The sequence below is a fragment of the Myotis lucifugus genome, unplaced genomic scaffold (assembly GCF_000147115.1).
Source record: "Myotis lucifugus unplaced genomic scaffold, Myoluc2.0 scaffold_144, whole genome shotgun sequence".
NCBI classification, from domain to species: Eukaryota; Metazoa; Chordata; class Mammalia; order Chiroptera; family Vespertilionidae; genus Myotis; species Myotis lucifugus.
Window position 1 is genome coordinate 1,301,487 of NW_005871192.1, and position 23,769 is coordinate 1,325,255.

Genomic DNA, 23,769 nt, shown 5'->3' on the forward strand with positions numbered 1-23,769 from the left:
TGCAATTAATTTGCATGCCTCCACTTTACATATTGTTTCATATTTGACCTCCCTTCACACAGTATTTGAGTCAGATGTACGAAAAGGAAGAAAATAATTTATTTTTGCCATGCTCCCGGATCGTAAGAGGAAAAATAATGTGCTAGCCACATACTGTCTCCTATCTTGGAAAATGTCAAGATTTGCAGGTTATATACAAGACCAAACACAAGAGTCCATTGGCTCTGTTGATTTAGTTACATGCACAGGAGGTGAGTGGTATATTGCTCAGCTTTTGCAACCATTTGCAGAAGATTTCCAAAGTGAAGCTATTAGTCCATTGTTTAAATTCACTGTTTCCTGGGCCTTTCCAGCAGTCAATTAGATGTATGGAGAAGAAGGTGCTGCTTCTCTTTTATACAGAAAAAAAAGCCGACATAAAATGGAACACCACTGTTCACAGTAGCATCATTCACAATGACCAAAAGGTAGAAGCAACCCAAGTGTTCATGGACGGATGAATGGAAGAACAAAATGTGGCAAATAAGAGTATTAATCAACCTTAAACAGGAGGGAAATTCTGATACATGCTACAACATAGATGAACCTTGTGGACACTATGCTCAGAGAAATAAGCCAGGCACAAAAGGTCAAATACTGTATGATCCCATTTAAATGAAGTACCTAGAAGAGTCAAATTCATAGAGACAGAAAGTAGAATGGTGGTTGCCAGGGGTGAGGGGAATGGAGAGCTGTTATTTGATGGCTATAGTTTCAGTTTGCAAAATGAAAAGCATTTTGGAGATTGGTTACATAACAATGTGAATGCATCTTAACCATTTTACGGTACACTTAAAATGGTTAAGATGGTAAAGTTTGTGTGTATTTTGCCAATTATAAATTTTTTTAATTAAATGGTAAGTCAAAGATAATGTTAAGTGGTTTTACAGTAATGTCAGAGAACCTCTATTCACATATAAACAGCAGAGTCAGAAAAATTAAACATCTAGGCCACATCTTGGAAGCCTGGAGGTTTGGAAAAGCTAATGAGGTTTAAACTAAAGCAAAATTTACCATCTTAACCATTTTAAGTGTACCGTAAAATGGTTAAGATGCATTCACATTGTTATGTAACCAATCTCCCGAATGTTTTTCATTTGGCAAAACTGAAACTACAGCCATCAAATAACAACTCTGGGTTTGTGATATCGGTCCACTTTCAACCCTCTTGAATTTGATTTAGCCAATAAAATGTGAGCAGATCTGACACCTGCCACTGTGAGGGGAAGCGCTTAGCAGCCTAAGGAAGGCAGAGCTGCCTTCTCCTCATCTGCCTGCAGCCATGGGAGCTGCTGTCAACACCGACGCCCGAGTACATACAGTGACCCAAGCCCTTCTGACAATCCGCCCAGAATGTGTGGCCTGATGAGGAAATACACCTTTTTTTAAGCCAGTACGGTTGGGGGGCTATTTGTTACCACAGTATAACCTCGCCTTTCCTGACTAATACAGTTTTAAGAGGAACATTACAAAATGAGGATATGAATTTCAGCGAACATCAATACATACTCTTTAATAGTCCAGAACCCTTATGTCTCTGCAACTGACTTCTGAAAGGACATTCACAATGATCATTCTTCATTCAATGTACACAGTTGAACAATGACTATTCTCAGTAAAGAAAACGTCTTTCCTCTCCACGTGCAGTACTACGTCAGACCCTGTGCATGACTCACAGGAGAGCGTGTATTTGGTTTGGCTGGATTGGGCCAGAGATGGGGAGAACATCCTAAATCACAGGCACATGAAGCATTTCCTTCCTTCCCTCCAAGAACGTGGCAACGGTTGCTACATCACACTTGAGGAGAGAAGGTGTTCAGCAGCACGTCCTCTCCCTTTCACCAAGTGTCAAGTTCCCGGATGCCTTGGACAGTGTTCTAAATAAGTATCTGTTAATCTTCCAGGGGCATGAGGACTCGAGAAGAAAATACACAGAAGCCAGTTTCCAGCAGGTTATGTGAGGGGCTGGGGGTACGGGCTGGGGGTTTTCCTTTCCTTCTTCCTCCCCATCATGCCTCTGCTGCAGGCAGTGGGACTGAGAGCGAGAGCTATTCCCAAACATCTGAAAACCATTTGTAAAAAACTGAGGTTACTACAAATAAAGACACTTTAAACTGGTGGTTCATATCTTTAGTTCATGATGTAACTAGACACTGAAATAACAGTGTGGGCTCTGGAGGGAAAAATCACTGAGCGGAGTTATGAGACGCGTGGTCCACTCCCGCCTCTCCCACTAACAAACTGGGACATGCCACTCAGCTTCCTAAGATGTTATTTCTCACGTCCTGAAAGAAGACCGATCAGATCAGTGTTTCCCAACATTGTGGCCTTTGGTCCAACTGTGCCTGAATCCTCTTGGATACGTGGAAGAGGGGAAGGAGTATCCTAGGACCCATCCTTTCCCTGTTGAGTCTGAATCCCTAAGAGTGGAGCCATTTGAAAGCTTCTCAGCTTCTGGTTGGACAGCTCTATCTTTGGGGACCTTTGGAATTGTGTGACAGGGCCAAACCAATCCCTACATAAAATGAAGTTTGTGAAGCATAAGACTAAAAACTCTCTAAGGTTCCTCCCGGCTATCGAATCCCATAGTCATGAACAGAGCTCAACAGAAATACATGGCTCCTCCACCACCCACTCCACCCCTCCCCAAAATGCACTGTTCTCTACTGCGAGGTCATCCTAGTGCAAAATGAAATGCTAAAACTGATATGGAATGACTAACTATTCAAAAGCATTTCCTCCTTCATTTCACCTCATCTTCATTCTCCACCACAAAAAAAAAGAAGTGCCTAAACCTCAATCACACCATAGAGAATAAATGTTAATTCCACATGTGATATTTTACAGCCAGATCTTTACATCATGTTGACTCCATGTTCTCTCATAAAACTGTTTCTGAATATTAACTTCAAAATTTGTAAAACTATGTTTCTGTGCTGTATTTGTGAGCAAATAGGTTAGACTGTATTTACTGAAGCAGGGACTAGAGAGCAGTGACTGAAAGATTTAAACTAGAACACAAAACTAGGGATGGAGGAAGTACTCTCCATGTTTGGTGGCTACCGGTCAGTAAACATCGATTCCCTTCCCTGAAGAACATATGACTCTCTTAGTTGCTCAGGTCAGTAAATCCAGAACTAGAACCAAGGTCTTCAAACCTCAAGTTTAGTGTCTTTTTTTTGTAAAACTGACCAATGTTTATATTTATTCCGGGAAACAAAAAGCATGAATAGCTGGAAAGAGTGCATAATAACCAGAAGGAGCGCTAATGAGATTTGGAGATGAGTCAGGACAGAAAAATAGAAATAACGAAAGAATAAACAGTGCTAATTTCCAGTTAAATGTGGCAGATTGAACACCCCAAATGTCTGTTAAAATAACAGTAAGTAAATAAAGATGGCAAGAGAACTGGAATGGAGACAACGGCAGAGAAAAGATGCCACCAAATTTTTTGAATACAGAAAACTGGTGGAGGACGTGCAAATGACTGACAGAACTGTGCCTGCAGAGGGATACAATGGTGAGAAGCAAGACCATTTGGCCTGGGAAGTTCAGAAAGGCTTCAGACCGAGGCACCTGTTGTTGCAAAAGGGAGGAGGGTAGTGACGCTTTGCCTACAACTAGGAATACTGGTTGAAAATCTATCTAAAGAACACTTGACAAGTAAAACTGAGAAAGTATTTTAGAAAGTGCAACAAACTATAACAATAAAGACAAGATTTTAAAAGGTAGATGGTCAATTCAGGAGGCATAATAACTAACAAGTTTCACAAAAAGCAAACACATAAAATGCTGACAAGGAAAGTATCAGACACATGAAAATAAACATTCCCTGAACTAAAGGACATAGACCTATTCCAAGTACATAAAGAACTTACCATGCTGTATTGAAATTACCCACACCAAGGCACATCATCATGAAACTTTAGTTCAGAGGTCAGCAAACTATGGCCAGGGGGCCAAAATCTGGCCCAACACTTATTTTTGTAAATAGTTTATTGGAACACCGCCAAGTTCAATCATTTACATACTGCCTATTGCTGCTTTGTGCTATAAAAACAGAGTTGAGTAGTTGCAACAGATACAGTACTAGAGCATACAAAGCCTAAGATATTTACCCAAGAGAAATGAAAACATACGTTCACACAAAAACTTGCACAGGAATGTTCATAGCAGCATTACCCATAACAGTCCAGAGTGAAAACAATCCAAATGTCCATCCATAGACAAATGGATAAACAAAATGTGGCATGTCCATACAATGCCATATTTTTCAGCCATAAATAAAGTACGAATATGGGCTACAACTTGGATGAACTGTGAAAACATGCTAAGTGAAAGAAACCAATCCCTAAAGTTCACATATTCTATGATTCCATTCAGATGAAAATTCAGGGTATTAAAATGTATAAAGAAAGTAGATTCATGATTGCTTGGGGCAGGGGTTGGTAAAGAATGGGAGTGTAGTAGCTAAAGAGTAAATGTGTCATTTTGGAGTAACAAAAATTTCTAAAATCAACTGTGGTGATGGGTGTACATATCTGAGAATATAGTAAACCACTGAATTGTGCTCTTTAAATGGGCAAATTGTATGATATATGAATTACACCTCAATAAAGCTGTTTATTTTTTAATTAAAGGTATTGGGGTGACATTGGTTAATGTAATTATATAGGATTCACGTGTACAATTCTATAGTACATCATTCACCACCCAAAGTCATCTCCTTCTCACCATATATTTAACCCCCTTTACCCTTTATTTCCTCCCCTCACTCCCCTTTCCTTCTAGTAATAAAAATACGATGTCTGAGTCTATGAGGTTTCCTTTGTTTGTTTGTTTATTAATCCTCACCTCAGGATATTTTCCATTGATTTTTAGAGAGAGTGGAAGGGAGAGGGAGAGAAACATAGATGTCAGAGAGACACATTCATTGGTTAACTCCTGCACATGCCCAACTAGGGCTGGGGATCAAGCCTGCAACCGAGGTAGGTGCCTCTGACCAGAGTCGAACCTGGGACCCTTCAGTCCGCAGGCTGATGCTCTCTATCCACTGAGCAATACTGGCCAGGGCTGAGTCTGTGAGTTTTTGTGTATTTTAAAAAGAAAATATGCTAGAAAAAATATGGAATAATACCACTTCACCTGGCACACTGTAGCCATTACAATATATTAATACTGACCATTGAGTCTTTAAAATGTGATAGAAGATCATGAGATTGCCAAAGTAGGATGTGAAAGAGAATTAGGGAATTATATCATAATCAAAGTCTAATGGTGAATGATAAATCACATTAAAGGTATACTGTAAGGACTATGAAAGAGGGTGAAATGAGTAAAGGGGGTCAATTGTGTGATGGTGGATGGAAACTACAGCTTTGGTGGTAAGCACACTGTAGTGTATTCAGATGTTGACCTATAATATCGTGTACCTTAAACCTGTATCATGTTATAAACCAATGTTAACTCAGTTCAAAAGAAGAAAAAGACTATGGAAATACTAGTAACTAACATGAAAAATCTCAAAGGATTAAAAACATTATCTAATATTAATAAAGACAAAGACAAAGTTGATTTTAGAGCACAGATGATTGCCAGGGATAGAGAAGGTCATCTAATAATGACAAAAGGGTCAATTCACCAAAAACATAATTCTAAATGTTTATGCATCCAATTACCATCAAAATAAATAAAGCAAAAACTTCAAGGAACAATAGACAAATCCACAATGGTAAATGGAGATTGCAAGACCCCTCTCTCAATAATTGATACAGTTGCCGAAACCGGTTTGGCTCAGTGGATAGAGCGTTGGCCTGCGGATTGAAAGGTCCCAGGTTCAATTCCGGTCAAGGGCATGTACCTGGGTTGCGGGCACATCTCGCAGGAGGCAGCTGATCCATGTTTCTAACTCTCTATCTCTCTCTCTTCCTCTCTGTAAAAAAATCAATAAATATATTTTTTTTAAAAATAATTGATACAGTAAGTATACAAAAATCTGTAAATATACAGAATATTTTAATAATACCCTCAACCAACTTGTCTTAATTGACATTTACACAATACTCCACCCAATAACAAACTGACCAGAAAAATTTAGAAGACACAAATTTGTAGAAAATGTAATGCTTTTTAAATATACATAAGAACATTTATTATACCATATTCTGGGACATAAAGCAAATTTCATTAATTTAAAAGGATTCAAATTATATAAAATGAGTTCTCTGACCACACTGGAATTAAATTAGAAAAAGAATAACACAAAGACATATGGAAAATCTCCAGATTTTTAGAAACTAAACAACTCACTTCAAAATACAGGGGTAAAAGAAGAAGTCGGAGGGAAATAGTTTTTTTAACTAAAAAAGAAATGAAAACACATTTTGATATGCCACTAAAACAGTACTGAGGAAAAATTTATGTCATTAGACACCTATATTTGAAAACATTAAATGTCTCATATCAATAACCTCAGCATAATGAACTAGAAAAATAAGACCAAATGAAACATAAAATAGTAGGAAAAAGTAAATAAAGATGAGGAAAATAATAAAATAGAAAACAAATCAATAGGAAAAAACCCATGAAACCAAAAGCTACTTCTTTGAGAAAATCTATACAATTGATAAACCTCTAAGAAGATTGATCAGGAAAAATAATGAATAAATGATCAAAACCAGGAATGATAGAGGTGATATTATATGTTTTATATAATGAAAAAATAATGAGGCATTATGAACTACTTTATGAAAATAAATTCAACAACTTAGACGACATAGACAAATTCATGAAAGACACAAACTACCAAAGCTAACTCAAAACAAAATAGATAACCTCAATAACTCTATATTTATTCAAGAATTTAAACTTATAGTTAAAAATCTTCACATGATGCCAATTCAAAGTCTGGATGGCATCCCCAGTGAATTCTACCAAACATTTAATGAAGAAATCATTTACAAACTCTCCCAGAAAATTGAAAAAGAAGGCATATTTCACAACTGATTCTGTGAGGCCAGTATTACTCTGAAACTAAAACCAGACAAAGATATTGCAGAAAAAACTACAACCAATATCCTTCATAGACAAAGATGTAAAAATTCTAATCAAAACTTACCAAATTGAATCCAATAATGTAAAAAAAATAAAGGAATAATATATTACTACCAAACTGAGTTTATCCCAGGAATGCAACGTGAGTTTAACATTTGAAAGTCAATCAATGTAATTCACCACATTAACACACTAAAATAAAAAACCATATGATAATTAGATTTAGAGAAAGCATTTGACAAAAGCCAACATCCATATTTTATAACAACTTTCAGCAAATAAAAGTATAAAAAGAACATCCTCAAGGGCATCTACAGAAAACCTACACCTAACATCATACTTAATGAGGAAACATCAAAATATATTTTCCTAAGATCAGGAACAAGGCAAGAATATCTGTTCACACCACTTCTATTCAATCTTGTACTGTAGGTGCTAGCCAGTGTTATTAAACAAGAAAAAGAAATAAAAAGTATCCTGATTGGTAAAGAACTGTCTTTATTTGCATATGACATGATTATATGTGTAGAAAATTGGTGGGATATAGCAAAAAGCTACTGCAACTAATAAATGAGTTTAATAAGCTTGAAGAAAAGACAAACTTACAAAAATCAATTTTTTAAAAACACTAACAAGGGTCAGAAACAAAATTTTAAAAATCATGCCATTTTAAAAGAGCATCAAAAATATGAAATACTTACCATAGGCTCTGACAAAATATGTAAGACCTGTACAGTGAAAACTACCAACTATTGTTTAGGGAAATTTAAAAAGACCTAAGCAGAGAGTTATATAATGTTCAGGAATTATGAAACAACATTAAGAGACTAATTCTCTCAAAATAAATCTATAGATTAAAACATTCCCAATTGAATTCCTGCACACATCTTTTTTAATTGGCAAACTGATTCTAAAACTCATAAGAGATAGCAAATCAATGTCCTGCAAACAACAGAATAAGTAGGAAGAATCACACTTCTTGAGTTCAAGACTTCGTGTACAGCTATAGTGTTAATGATAGTGTGGTACTGGCATAGCAGTAGACATACAGTTAACTGGAATAGAATAGAGAATCCAAAAATAGACCCATACAGGTATGGCAACAGATTTTTAACAAAGGTACAAAGGCAATTCAATGGTGAAAGGACAGTCTTTTCAAAAAATGTGCTAGAACATTTGAATACCCATAGGCCAAAAATATGAACTTTGTTCCATATCAAGCACCACATACAAAAATTAACTGAAAATGAAACATAGACTAAATGTAACACATAAAATTATAAAAGAGAAAATTTCTATGATCTTTTAAATATTTCTTTAAAACAAGAGCAAACACATAATCTACAAAAAAAAAAACACACCACACAACAATGAGGCAAATTCAACTTCATCAAAATTAAAAATTGCTGCTCATCCATAACACTGTCAGGAAAATAAAAAGACGAGCCACATATTGGGAGAAAATATTTGCAAATGATACCTCTGATAAGAACTTATAGCCAGAATATATAAAGAATTCTCAGGAACTCAACAATAAGAAAACAAATAACCCAATAAGAAATGGATAAAATATTTTAATAGAAAATTTTGCCAAAGAATATATATGGATTCTACATAAATCCATGAAAAAAAATGCTCAACATAATTCATCATGAGGGAATTTCAAATTAACACCCAGAACATGCTACTAGTATGCCTACTGGCACAGCTACAATAAAAGACTGACCTCACCAGGTGTTGGCAAGGATGCAGAAGAACTGGAAATCTCATCTACTGCCAGCAAGAATGTAAAATGGGCTACCTCACACCTGTTAGAGTAACTATTATCAATACAACAAGGAATAACTAGTGTTGGAGAGGATGTGGAGAAAAGGGAGCCGTGGCAGACTGCTGGCAGAAATGTAAATTTGGTGCAGCCACTATGAAAAACATTATGTAGAGGTTCCTTAAAAAATTTAAACTAGAGCTACCATATGACCCAGCAATCTCTCTTTTGGGTATCTACCTGAAAGTTTTGGATACACTATTCGTAAAGATGTAAGTACCCCTGTGTTTATTGCAGCATTTTTCACAATAGCAAAGACATGGAAACAACCTAAGTGCCCTTTGATGGATGATTAAAGAAGATGTGGTACATATACTGGAATATACAATGGAATATGACTCAGCCATAAAAAAAGATAAAATAGTGCCATTTGTGACAACGTGGGTGGATCTTGAGAGTATTATGCTAAGTTAAATAAATCAGAATAAAAAGAACAAGAACCATATGATTTCACTCATATATGGGATATAAAACAGGAAGCAACAAATGGACAAACAAAACAATTTTAAAAACTTATAGACACAAACAAAATGGTTACCAGAGAAAAGTGTGTGGGGAGTATGAAGAGGATACAGGGGTTTTAATACATGGTGATGGAAGGAGACTATGCTTCAGTTGGTGAGCATACAATAGAGTATACAGATGTCATATTATAAAGTTGTGCACCTGAGTATTATATATATATATATATATATATATATATATATATGTGTGTGTGTGTGTGTGTGTGTGTGTGTGTGTGTATGTGTGTAGTTATTGAACAATGTTATCCCAATCAATTTAATAAAAAATAAAATAAAATGGTACAATCTTCTGGAAACTGACAGTTTCTTAAAAAGTGAAACATACACCAATGATTCAGCCATTCCATTCCTAAATAAAACAAATGAAACGACACGTTCATATAGATTTGTATACAAATCCTCATAGCAATTTGATTTGTAATTACCAAAAACTGGAAACACACTGTGCACCAACAGGGGAATGCTGGTGGACAACAAACCATAGTGCATCCATAAAATGTAATACTCAGGAATAAAAAGGAATTAATTGATACATGCTACAGCATGGATAATTCAAAATAATTATGCTGCATGAAAGAAAAAAACATTTAAAAACTGGGGGTACCGCCCTAGCTGGTTTGGCTCAATGGATAGTGTGTCAGCCTGCGGACTGAAGGGTCCCAGGTTCGATTCTGGTCAAGGGCACATGCCCAGATTACGGGCTCGATCCCCAGTACGGGGCATGCAGGAGGCAGCCGATCCATGATTCTCTCTCATCATGGATGTTTCTATCTCTCTCGCCCTGTCCCTTCCTTCTCTGAAATCAATAAAAATATTTTTTAAAAAGGGGGTACCGCCCAGGCTGGTTTGGCTCAGTGGATGGAGTGTCGACCTGCGGACTGAGGGGTCCCAGGTTCAATTCCGGTCAGGGGCACATGCCCGGGTTGCGAGCTTGATCCCCAGCATGGGTGTGCAGGAGGCAGCCGGTCAATGGTTCTCTCTCATCACCGATGTTTCTATCTTTCTCTCCCTCTCCCTTCCTCTCTGAAATCAATAAAAATATATATTTTTTAAAAGGGGGTACCCACTGTATGAGTCCATTTACACAAAATTCTAGAAGATACATTAATTTTTTGTGACAGAAAGTATATCACTGTTTGGTGACATTCGGTGCCAGGAAAGGCAGGGAGGGATTGCAAATGGTAATGAGGAAACTGCAATGATGATGTTGCGTGTACACATATGTCAGAACTTACCAAAGTGTATACTTTAAAGATGTGTGGTTTACTGTAAGTAAATTATACCTCAAAATAACATAAAACAACAACAAAAAGAAAAGACTGACTAGGGCAAGAAGTTGCTGTTTCCTTACAAACCTTTATAATTTTTTTAACCATGCAAAATTATTATCATGTTAAAATTAAAAATAAAACAAGAGCAAGGACATACAAGAGGAATAACAAAAGAAACAAGTCTTCTTTCCTTCAAAATTTTTAACTGAAAATCAGGTGCCCATAAAGGCAAAAATTCTCTCCAGCCATCCTGGAACTATTTACTTCCTACTGAATTCCTAACAAGAATGCAATTATAACACATAGTAAATGAAAATATTCAACCTTAATGTTTGAATGAGCTATCACGGATATATCAACAAAAGAACATGAAGTGGTATTTTTAAACAATAACAGTAGATTTGTGTTGATCTAGCCACAACCTTGTTTATTTTTACAGGGATTGCTATAGTTAGGTAATAGGAATCATTAAATAGGTGATAACCCCAATAGTAGTCTACTTCCTTACCTGGGAGCAATTTGGGCAATGGGATGAATTTGGGTTCAGCTGATGAACTGAAGGTGGTATCAGTAAAATAATCAGTTTCATTAAGAACCTAATTAATGAGCTACCTTCAAGTTTCACAAGGAAAGAAAAGAATCTTGCAAGTTAGGAAGGTGATTCAGCCAGCACAAAAGCAGAAATTCAGTGAAAAGAAAGAAAAAATGGTGGGATTTCCAAATAATTTTTATTTGCATTTAAATCATTCTTTGGACTTTTAGAGAATAAAGCTCAGGTGTAATTCAGTTTAGGGAGCCAGAAGCTCTTGAACATAGACACCCTCCTTTTATTCTGGCATATATATATATATATACCTAAGCAACCGAATGACTGGTCACTATGATGTGCACTGACCACCAGGGGGCAGATGCTTAGCACAGGATCTGCCCCCTGGCAGTCAGTGCGCTCCCACAGCCAATCTCCCACGGCCCCCATTGCCAACCATGCCGGGGGACCCCACCCATGCACGAATTGGTGCACTGGGCCTCTACTATATTTATATGGTCTGATAACTCTGGTAGTCATGCCTTCATGGATGAGTGTTGATTTAAAACCTGTTTAAAGAATGTATAAATTCCAAACAATTTCAAATTATTTGGTATTGGCTATTGGTGATAGAATGATTTGATATTATGTACCCTCAAATTTCTGGTCTTTGTAATCACTGGTTAGACATAATGCCCATGTGGTTTTAACACTCCGGTGAGGACATTAGAAAGTGGTGCAAGGTCAGCTGCTTCTGAGCAACACCTGAGTAAGTTAATTGGAAAGTATTGCATTCTAACAAGAGACAGGACCATCTACCACTTCAAACGGCCCGAGTTTACACGTTTCCCGACAAGTTTAGTCAGGCTCCTCACATGTGGACAGCAGCCCTGCCAAGAGGAACTAGAAAAAGTCATTTGGAGTTAAATAAACCACTTCCAACGTAGGCTCGCGCACGTGGGCACATGCACATACACATACACACACACACGCACATACACACACGTGCACGCGCTCAAATCTGCTTTCATCATCTTCATCCAGAAAGATAATTGGTTGACAAAGCAGAGCAAGGAGGAAACAGGTGTGTAATGGCAGAAAAATCCTAAACATCTGAAAAGTACCAAATGACTTGAAATAGGTCTGAAAAGGCAAAGTGGGCAAGTATAAAAAAAAAAAAACAGACAAAAAACAACAACAACACAAACCCATAAGACTAAGAAACTCATTATGCATTTTGCTGGAATCAAATATTCTCAGATATTTTACCCAAATCTCAGGGGTAAGAATTTCTACCCCTGTGGATATTTGGAAACAAGACAAGGCATTCTGTCTTGATTTGGGTTAGATGTCAACCTGCCTAGGTGAGGAAATGGAGTTAAGGGTCTTGACCACAATGACACAGCTAGTGAGGGACAGCGCAGGACTGGAAGCTCCGAGTTAAAGGTGCCCTCTGGAGCCTGTCTCTTAGGCCCTCTTTACTGTTCTCCTTCGAGTTTCCTTTTGGGATCATGATTTTATAGAACAGATTTTTGCACAGTATTTTTCAACCCAGCTGCACCACGAAATCACCTGGAGCTTTATAAATTCTGATACCCCATGCCCCCAAGGATTCTGATGAAATCTAGCTGGGGTGTGGCAGGGAGTTCCAAGAGCTCCCACAGGCAATCCTAATTCTGCAGCCATGGAGCAAAGCATGTTGGGAATACAGCTTGCTGATAATTAAGGCACGTTTTTTGCAATGCTTTTTTTTTTTTAACACTCCAGTCTAAGCAGGTGTTCCCTGTTGAAAATTTCTGTCCCTTGGTAGGGTAGCTCTTGCTGGCCAGCCTGCCTTAGGCCGTTCTTAGCCATCATTCTTGGTCCTTGCTCATCCTCAGAAAGTGCACCACTCCAATCAAAGTGACCATTAAAATAAAGATCCAGAAACAAGCTTCTAACGTTAAGTAAAAGCAAGAGAAGGAAATCCCTCGATTTGGACAAGTCTCCATAAGCAAAACAGAGGAAAGGGAGGCTATCTGGCCATAATTCCGGCCAAGAGTATTTGGGCATTTTCCCAGAATTACCCAAGTAATACTGTGAAGAGCAAATTCATGTAGGCTAAATTATGTACAAACTGCCTAAATCGTGCGGTTTAATCAAAAGTTACCTGACTCTGGAAGCCTGGATGCCAAAGACACTACACGCATCGTGGGTTTGACTAACACCCGGCCCTTCCCTAAGCAGCTCCCTGCCGGGTCCTTCAGGAATAAACCGTGGCCAAGCTGACTGTGGATTAGACACTCTCCCAGGGCCCTTGGGTGCCGCCTCCGGGCCTGAGCCACCCACTCAGGAGAACTCCCCAAATCCTACACCCCTTCTGGCTCCGGAAACAGCCTCCTAGGAGAACTCCAAGGGGGCGTGGTGAGGACGCGTCCTCGTGCACCCGCCAGAATCCGAGCGCCAGGGAGCCCACCTGGGCTGGCGTCCGCACCTCTTACCCCGCTCTGCTGCGACCCAGGGACGCGGGGGGCCCAGGGTGACGATGTCAGAAGTTCACCGGACAAGGAAAGGACGAGTGTCCCAGCGCCCGAGCCTCCGCCACGAAGGAGAGCAGGGACTCCGCGAAGGATCGTCCCGGAGGGGTGCGGGGTCTCGGGCTCCCCGGGAGAAGGCCGCACCCCGGCTCAGGCGCCGCCTCCTCGCCCCGACTCTGCCCAGCTGGAGGCAGGACCCGCGCGCGGGCGGGAAGCCGGGGAAGGGCCCCCGGAGGCTGGGCTGAGGCTCCGCGCGGATCTGACCCCGCCAGCCCCGGGCTCGCCGCGAGGGCCGCCTGAGCCCCAAACCCGCGCCACCTGTCCCAGCTCGGGTAGCAGCGCGGTCTCAGGACAGATCCTCGCTGGGGAGAGCGCTCTCCGCCGCCGCGCAGACTAGAAAAAAAAAATGCCGGGAGAGGGAGGAACGCCAAACGCGCAGAGCGCCCTACCTGTCCGGCGACAAATAGCAGCCACCAGGTGCTGCCGAAGATGCGGACCGCGAGCGCCGAGTGCCAGGGCGCAGCCGGGCGTGCCATGGTCCCCCCGCGGGGAAGAGGGGGCAGTCCCAGGCGAGACCCCTTCTCGGAACCTGTAGCCGCTTCCCTCGCGGGCTGCGGAGGCCGGACTCCCGGGTGAGTCTGCGGGGCTGGGTGGCGCTGGACCGCCGCGTCCTCCGAGCCGCCCTGTGGCCGCGGCGCCCGGCGGCTTTAAATGGGAGCGCGTGCGCTGGGGGTGGGGGCCTTATTTGTGAATGTGCTGCTTGTCTTGGCTCGGGACGGTTCGCGCTCCAACCCCCACCCACCCCACCCCCAACACCCCCTCCGGCTCCTGCTCCTCCCCTCCTGGGTCAGCCCAGCGAAGGCGGGGAGCGCAGACACCCAGCCGCCGGGACAGCGACCGCGGTGCGCCTTCCGGGGGAGCGGGGCTACCTGCTGGCTTCCATTTATTTATTTCTATGTAAAGGGAGGGTCCGGCGCGACACGTCTAGCTCGTGTTTGGAATGCCATCTCCGCTCGCTCTGCGTAAAATGCGGGACGGGAAGGGGAAGCTCTTCGGGACTCTGGCGCTTTCAAGGGAACGAGTCCCCAGGGCCATTCCCTGTGCGTTTTGCCTGGAACTCGGAGCCCTGGAAGCCACGGAAGGGCCCCCAAGGACGGGGGGAGAGTTGGTGCGTGTGCGGAGAGGGTCCCTGATTGAGAAACTGGTGGCACAGCGGGGCAGAACTGAACGTTACCTGTGCTAGCCTGTCCCTGGGGACCCGTTCCCTGGGGACACGGACAGATTCTCCCCTGGAGTTAATTTGTTTCGCAACCGGAGTTTAGGGAAAGAGGATTCGCTCTAGATCAGCGGGAACCCGGGACAGTTAAGTATGGACGCAATGACCCAGGAGCCAGTGTCACGCACAGAGAGCCCAAGAAATGAGTTCATGGAGACTGACTTCACTTGCTGTCTTCTTGTGTCAGTGGGTTTCTGGGGGCAAGCCAGGGTGCCCCTTCCCTGGGCGTGGGCCACGCTCTCATTACTTACACTTGAACTTTCAAGCTTTCTCCCTACCGGCAAATAAGCCTTCGTGCCCTTTTTCTTTGCCATTGGGATCCAGGCTCATTTCTTCCTGAAAACCTGGCGCTCCAGAGCCAGTTTCCCAAAGCATCTTTATAAGAAAGCAAATACCCCACCCTTCTTCCAGCGGCCTTCCAGGCCACTCCACCCCTCTGGAACCTTGGCAGGGAAGCAAGCAGAGGCGGGGAGCTGGCCCCACTTCAGTAAACTCCGTACGATAAGAGGATTCAGCGCAGCGCTGGTGAAATAACTTTTGTGAAGTTCCCACGTGCAAGCATTGGAGTGAGCCCAGCATAAAAATGAAGACGCCGCCATACTCCCTAGCAACCATTCATTCAGTCCACATATTCCTAAAGCCAAGGGCTGTGCTTAAACGTTGCAGCCCAAGAATGACCTAGACCGAGGTGGATCCTGCCTGTTTCAGTTGCGTAAACAGACCAGACACAAACTGTCTGCTGACAGTGAGAGGCACGGCCAGGGCAGAAGTGCCTTTAGGAAATGAATGCATATGTGCCCGCAGCAGCATGTGTGTCCAGAATAGGGGGGTTTTGTTCTTGTATGTGGTAAAGGAGCTGCTTCTCAGAATTCGTCTATTTACTCATTATGTGCATATTTCTTGCATTGCCAAGATATAAACAAAAACAAACAAACAAAAAATAGAAGCAGACAAAAAAAGTCTCCCTTTGATCTTAAGAGTCCCAGAAAATAAAAATTGGAAAGTCAAAATCTTTAGAGGTTTTTTTTCAAGGGGTTTTTAGGCCAGTTTTTCCATTTGAATTGGTAAAGAAGAAAGGCTAAGATATTAAAAACCAGCCAAACCAGTTTGGCTCAGTGAATAGAGCGTCGGCCTTTGGACTGAAAGGTCCCAGGTTCAATTCCGGTCAAGGGCATGTACCTTGCTTGCGGGCACATCCCCAGTAGGAAGTGTGCAGGAGGCGGCTGGTCGATGTTTCTCTCTCATCGATGTTTCTAACTCTCTATCCCTCTCCTTTCCTCTCTGAAAAAAAATCAATAAAATATATTTAAAAAAAATTTTTTTAAACCAAACAAAAAATACAAACAAAAACCACAGGAGCTGGAAATAGGAAAGAGTTCCTAGGGAGGGTTGCAGATGGCTTGTCTTGCTAGGACATTTGAGCCACAACATTGATCAACAAAAGGCAATACTGGGCTTGGTGAGTGGTGGGCCTAAATGGTGGGGTGGGGAAGGTAAAGCACCAAGCTGGAAGAAAGGACCCACATCACATCGGTGTGCCAGGTGTCAGTGCTAGGCAATATTAACTGAATTAAATCTTCAAACAACCCTCAAATAGGTGCAGCTCACAGGTCACCCCAACAGGACAGATAAGTGTCACCACAGCATAATTTTCACCAGCCTTAAGTGGGCTCTCAACACTGCCTATCAGTCTCCCTGGTCCACTTGAGAATCCTGAGGCTCAAGGGCTATACTCCCAAAACTGGAATAAGACCCAGGTGGGGAACACAGTAACAGAATTTCAGGATTGAAAGGGAACTCTAGCCCATCCACATACTCCAAACCTTTAAGAACTTTTCCATCTATCGTTCAATAGCCACATTTTAGTTTACAAATGGGTGAAGAAACTAAGGCCCAGGAGCATTACCTGACTTGCCCAATGTCTCACACTTTAAGATGCAGATTGATTGATTTCTACCTCAATGTGGGAGGAAAGAGTGAGCTTCTCTTCTTTGAATAATCTTGTTTCCTTAACAGAAGGAAACAAGAATGTAAGGCTTAGTTAAGTGTAGGGTAAAAAGGGAGGTGAGAGCCCTAAAGGAGGAAGACCAGCTAAGAAGATGCTGCTGTAAACCAGCCAGGTGATGACAGTTCCATTACTGGAGATGGTCTCCAGCAACTGAAGAAGTGGGTGCTGGGAAAACCAGAGAGAGGGAAGAAAGCATTATTTGTTCTGTATAATATGGGCAGATGGCACCGCCTCAGAGCATCTTCTTTCCACAGGTCCAGCTCCAGATCCTTGTGTCTGGCATCAGATTTCAAATGTTAGCAAATTGTCTGGTTTTGTTGGTTATTCATTGTTTGCTTACAGAGTCTTAAACTAATTTCCAAATAATATACATCACTGAGAGTTTAAGAACTAAATGAATGAGGTGAAAGAAAGTATTGTCATTATCCACTGAAGATCAAGTTTCCTTGATGCTGCAAAAAATATAGGGAGGATGCTTTAAAACAGATGGTTTTACTTAACAGCTTCATGACCTCACGGTGACACAAGGACTAAGAAATGTCACATTCCTCAGGTACTAGGATCCACATGGAGTTTCAAAAGACCCCAACAACTACTGATGGCTCTTCATCTCACCCCAGGCCCTGTCTTGCCAAAGCCTCTGCTTTGGGCCACAAGTCCTTTCATCTGAGACTGACATCAGGAGTCAGACCTATGAAAGAATTGTTCAATTGACACATTAAAATACATCATTGAGACTAACTCTAACTGTTGGTCACGGTGGCACTTCTACCCCATTGACTGCTCACTCTTCCTGTCCCTTTTTATCCAGAATGTTTTGGGTTCTTTTTTCAGAGACCATCATTTCAAAAACACTTGTTCCAATACCCTACACTCCCTTGTGCCTTGATCTATTCTTTTTTTTTTTTAATATATTTTATTGATTTTTTACAGAGAGGAAGGGAGAGAGAGAGAGAGTTAGAAACATCGATGAGAGAGAAACATCGATCAGCTGCCTCCTGCACATCTCCCACTGGGGATGTGCCCGAAACCCAGGTATATGCCCTTGACCGGAATCGAACCCGGGACCCTTCAGTCCGCAGGCCCACGCTCTATCCACTGAGCCAAACTGGTTTCGGCCCTTGATCTATTCTTGACACTTCAACTCAAAACAAGTATCTGCTTTCTCCGTGCCTACCCTACAGGAGCCAAACACTGCAGGGGGAGCCACACAACAGGGCAGATAAGTGTCACCATAGCTTAATTTTCACCACCCTGAAGTTGGCTCTCAACACTGCCCAGCAATCTCCCTGGTCCATTCACTCTCCCTGGTCCATTCACTCATCTTGATGTTGACCCTCTAGCAGGGGTAGGGAACGTCTGGCCCACAAAATCATTTGGTCTGGCCCTGCCAAGGCATTAGGAGTGAGTTAATTAAACGTTAGACCAAATGTAGCAGGCTAATTTTTAAGTTGATCATTTTTGTCTGGCCTGTGAATGGTGTTATAAATATCCAAATGGCCCTTGGCAAAAAGAAGGTTCCCCACTTTCTGCACTTTCTCCAAACCTGCAGCTCCTCTGTTACTCACTTCCCCTTCAACAGGTATTCAGAACTCTGCCTTTCAGAGAAAACCTATTCAGCTAAATGAGAACAACTACAACTTTACCTTTTCCATCAAATCTACTTATATCTGCAACCATCCTGCTCTTTTGTTTTCTAAGGCCAGTCCCTCCACATGCTCTGAATCTAATCTCTTGCTTTCTTCAACTACTTAGAAAACTTACAATTTTCCCTTCTCTCTGCTGTATGGTCCACAACTCCTTGTAAACTCTATCCTATCTTTCAATAGTCAAACATGCTCTGGCCTCCCCATGCATAAACAAAGAAATGAATATCTCTCCTTCAACCACTTACAACTTCTTTCCTTCACAAGCATAATTCTTGAAGATTTATCTATACTCTGTATTATCTTCCTCCCTTCCTGATTAACCCTCAACACATTCAACTCAGAATTTGGCCACCACCACTCTCCAGAAATAGAACCTACTAGCCCCAGTCACCAGTTACCCCCACACTCTCATGTCCAATAAACATTGGTGGGTCCTCTTCTTACTTGTCCCACTGAACAAAACCATGTGTCATGGTCAATCACTCCTTCCTTTTTGGATGCTTCTCAGACACTGGCCTGCTACTCTTAGGAACACTACTCTTACACATGCTATCCTCTTCCCTCCCAATCCCCTGATCTAGTTAACTACTGAGCTGTCCCATATCTGGGTTGGATTCCTTATTTATATGCATTTATGTATCTTTTCCTTCTGAAAACTGACTCTAATTAGTAATCATATTTTTTATTAATGTGATTGATTCAACAAAATGTCTTTCCTTTTCCCACTACGTTGTAAATTCTATAGGGGCAGTTCACCATTGTGGATTCAATGCCTGCCCAGACCAAATGCCCAGCACATCATGTTTGACAAAATAAAAATTTGTTGAATTAATAAATGGACGAATTTGTACCATACTCCATATCTTTCTGTGAGCCAATCCGGACACTTAACCATCAAGTAAACATCAAGTAAACCATCAAGTAAAAACTGCAGACGTTATATGTTATTGACCTCCATCCCAGTTCTACAAATGCCCTAGAAACATAGAAGTTACTAAAAATAAAAAATGAGCCCTAACCGGTTTGGCTCAGTGGATGGAGCGTCTGCCTGAGGACTGAAAGGTCCCAGGTTCGATTCCGGCTAGGGGCATGTACCTTGGTTGTGGGCACATCCCCAGTGGGGGGTGTGCAGGAGGCAGCTGATTGATGTTTCTCTCTCATCGATGTTTCCAACTCTCTATCCCTCTCCCTTCCTCTCTGTGAAAAATCAATAAAATATATTTTTTTAAAAAATGAAATAAATGACTGGCTGACCGTTTAAATGAATGGACAGAATCCACTAACAGAATCAGAAACTCCTTAATCATGTAATTCCTAGCCAAACTTCAAGTAAAAATTCATAAGTCATATAATTATTGAACAGATAAAACATTACAATACCCCTTCCTTCTTCTAAAAAATATAATGAAGTTTGGTGTAGGACCAATTATGTTCCTTATTATCACCTTGAAGTTTCCCCAACAAGGAGAAATCAAAAAGTAACATAGATAATATATACAGAACATCCACCACAATACAAGTTATATTTTTCCCTAAATACTTAGAAACAAGAGGAGGGGAGGTGCACATTCTGTTATACAGAGTTAAGATTTATCTAAATTAGTTCTAGTTAGTATGTCATGTACATTATAAAATGTCCAGCAAGAAAGGCACTTTCTGATAACTGGCTCACATCCTGCTTCATTCTCCTGTTGGTCTTTAACTAGCGAGAAATGCCCTTCTTGTCAGCCTTTATTTGCCTCGGTAGACAAGCAAAACACTGAGCAAAGCTGTTCAGTCAAGCAAAAGGTTCATTTTGGACAAGCTGAATATCACAAAATCTGTTCAAAGAAAATATACAAACCTGAATTATACAGTTAAAAGTCTCCTCGCTTGAGTGAAGCTGTTTCAACAGTATTCCAGTCCATAGGGACATGTGGCTTCGACTATTACAAACTGTTAAATTATGTGCATAATAAAAATGATAGGAAACATAAAGTAGTATTACATCTCACAGAAATGACTCAAAGCCATATTTCCAGAAAGTAAACTCTCGAAGTCCACGGTTTCACTTATTCCCTGCCCCGATTTCATCTCTGTCTTAATTTTGTCTTTCCTGTGAACATTCAGATTTTTATTTAGTTTCAGCTACTGTGTTTCTGGGTTTTTAAATTATGATCATTAAGACTAGTTGAAACTGAATGGACAGAGGTCTATAAATTGACATTGAGATCAAAATATTTAAAGTTACCTCTTTCCTTCTAAAGGGAAAACTCAGTGTCTCATGAGGGTTATAACTTATCAGCAGACTTATCTTTCCATTCTATAACACTGAGTTACTGAGGAGTGCTTGAGGTCACGCTGATTTCCTGGCATCCATCTAACTGCATTCATGATAGTGTGTTAGTAATGTGCATACTTAATCTCTTGATGTTGGCTTGCGGGAGTCTCAAATATAAAATGTGACAGCATTTGTTTTTCTTACCACATAAAAAATGACATCACAAGCTGTTAAGAGGTTAAACCATATATTATGGCTTCATTTCAGAGTCACCGTTTGCGTCATATGACTGCCCAACAGGGACCGAAACTAACACACTTAACATTCCTGAGTCTAATAACATATATGAGCTCCTCCGGGTGAGGCCCATTGGGTGTGGTTTTATCACACAGAAAATCTTATATAATAATAACCTTTTCAAAAAATTGTCGTTCTTTCTCCATGTGTTGAAGGATTTGTCCAAATAATACAGCAAAGGACAACAGAGATTATAAAGGAATCAAAAAATTACACTTAGAAACAGACATATTAATTCCATTCATCTTCTCTGGGGACCTCAGAAACTGTTTACCTGAACTTGGAAACAATTTTTTCATAAGTCAATTAGTCTGTCAACAATAATATTCAGTTTCCATTTTGTTCTAGCCATTATGAAAATATGTTAAAAAAATATGATCCCTATTCTCACAAAATGCACAATTAAGTTCTGCAAGATGCATTTATGAAAGAAATTTATATCTCCAAAATAATAATTTATATCTCTGTTATTTCATAAGCCCTTTGAAACCTTGGTATCTCGTTATAGACATTTTTCTATCCCCACCACCTGCCACACAGTAGGTGCTCAATAAATGTTTGATGAACTGCATTGAACACATTCTAATGCAAACCACATTGATGAGCACTATGAGAAGCAAACACTGATTCTGTACTGATAACTAGCTTCCTACAGCCCTTATCAAAGTATTTCAATGATCAGAATCCTTATTTCTCTAAAGTGCTGATTTGGCAGGCTCTGAAATATAATTTATTACACAGAAAGTACTTGTGGCTTAGTAGGTAATTCTCAGTCAGTTTTCAATATTTTATTATAGGAGTTTGTTCTCACATAAAATAATGCCATTTGGAATCCAAGTATGTTATGTGTTAGGGTATGTTTTGTTTCATTACATCGTCATCCAGTCATGCTCTCTCTGCCCCCAGGCGCTGTAGGCATTCTAGAAAGTTGGCAGATGAAATACAGTACTTATCCTGTACTCAGCATCTTAGGTTCCCTGTGTTACAGAACCTCCAAAATAAGTCTCAAGAGCTGGGATCACTTTAGCAAACACAAGAAAAGCAAAGTACTGTCGTCTATGTGCTAAACAACATTCCACTCTGCTATTGTTGCCTATAACTGGACATCAAGAGTTTCTGCCTTTTATAATCACCGGAAAGCAGACCCCTTTCTCTGTGACTAAGTTGCCATCCTCAGTTTCCCTAGAGGCACCTATAGAAGGCAGCGGTATAAGTTATAACTCCATTCAGTTCATTCTAGAAGAAATATTAATGTATATACGGACACAATTCCTTTCAGTTCACTAGAAAAATTGGAAAATCAACACTGAGTGTCTGGATAGCTCTGGAAAATCATACAATGAAAATAAACACATGGGAACACAGAATTCTGTTTGCTTCTCCTTAATGACTTAGTAAAAGCAATTCCTTATAGAAGCAGAATCAAAACAAATTGTGATATAAAGCATGATTTGAAAGCAATTGTTACTTTGGACCCCCAATCAATGGCTGATTTTTTTTTTTACCCGTTCTATTGCTCAATGTATTCATATATGTTGTCCTTCCTGTTCTGAGATACAACTATCTACTGGGAAGAATGTAAACAAAGTTTGAAAAATGGCTTACAGGGGTTTTTTTTCTGGACTTTCAAAAACCATGTACTAGCAAATAAATGAAATTCAACCAAATCAACAAGACTTTTGGCAATAATAAAATGAACATATTTTAAAAGAAACTGCTGAGTTTTGTTTATAAAATTAAATGAACTAAAGCTTGTAGAAAGTGCTTTGTAAATTGTGAAGCACTATTAAAAGCACTTTCATTCTTTATTTAGTGGTGCATGCTATGTTCCAGAAGAATTTAAGGCAGCTTATTAAGATAGATGTTTAAAAAGAAATCAAAATTTCTCACTAAAACTTAGGTGAGAATAGTAAGGGCCAGGGAGGGATTATCGGGATATTTCAGGTTCTACTGTGGTTTTCAACATTGTTTGAGTGTTGCTGCTTGGAGCATGAATTGACTTCATAATTGAATTAAATGATAAAGATATTTCCATTTGGAAAAAAAATTGGATGAGAAAGAAAAACAAGGATATGGCTTTAAAATGGAGCCAAGGATGAAGTTAATACAAATGTACATTCCATAAAAAGCTATAGTCACAGATTTGGCTCTCAGCTTTCAAGCAGTCATGAAACCTGATAAATTACAGTGCCCATATGTTGGGGGCATGGGGGTGGGGGGGAGGAATCAGACTAGTTGCATAGACAAAGTACTACAGGCCTTGAGAAAATGACATATACCCTTAGGTTTATTAGCACATAGTTATTAGCAGAAAATGATACAGTAATATAATGAATAAAGGAAACTATAATTGTGATTCAGAGTGTTCACCTCATAGCAATATTTTTTGAAATTTGCTACAGGATTAAAAAAACTTTGCTGCATGTATTCTTTAAATTGTATATTTAAACTTTTCAAAGGTAAGACAATACATTAAAGGGGATACAGGAAGAAATTGAGAATTGAAATTTGGAGTAGATAAGTTA

General features: G+C 40.3%; 1 protein-coding gene and 1 long non-coding RNA gene across 3 annotated transcripts in view; one reads left to right on the forward strand and one right to left on the reverse strand.

The window, feature by feature from the left end:
* Positions 1-14,305, reverse strand: part of ADAMTSL1 (ADAMTS like 1) — an 863,772-nt gene extending 849,467 nt beyond the window's left edge. Inside the window, 1 exon segment of the mRNA XM_014460878.2 lies at positions 14,204-14,305. Coding sequence (XP_014316364.1) covers positions 14,204-14,290 — 87 coding nt within the window. The 5' untranslated portion in view covers positions 14,291-14,305.
* LOC111827227 overlaps positions 14,146-23,769 on the forward strand; it is a 41,275-nt gene continuing 31,651 nt past the window's right edge. For both annotated transcript variants that reach the window (XR_002830724.1, XR_002830725.1), the window contains exon 1: positions 14,146-14,386. This is a non-coding gene — a long non-coding RNA (uncharacterized LOC111827227). The remainder of the gene's footprint in view (positions 14,387-23,769) is intronic.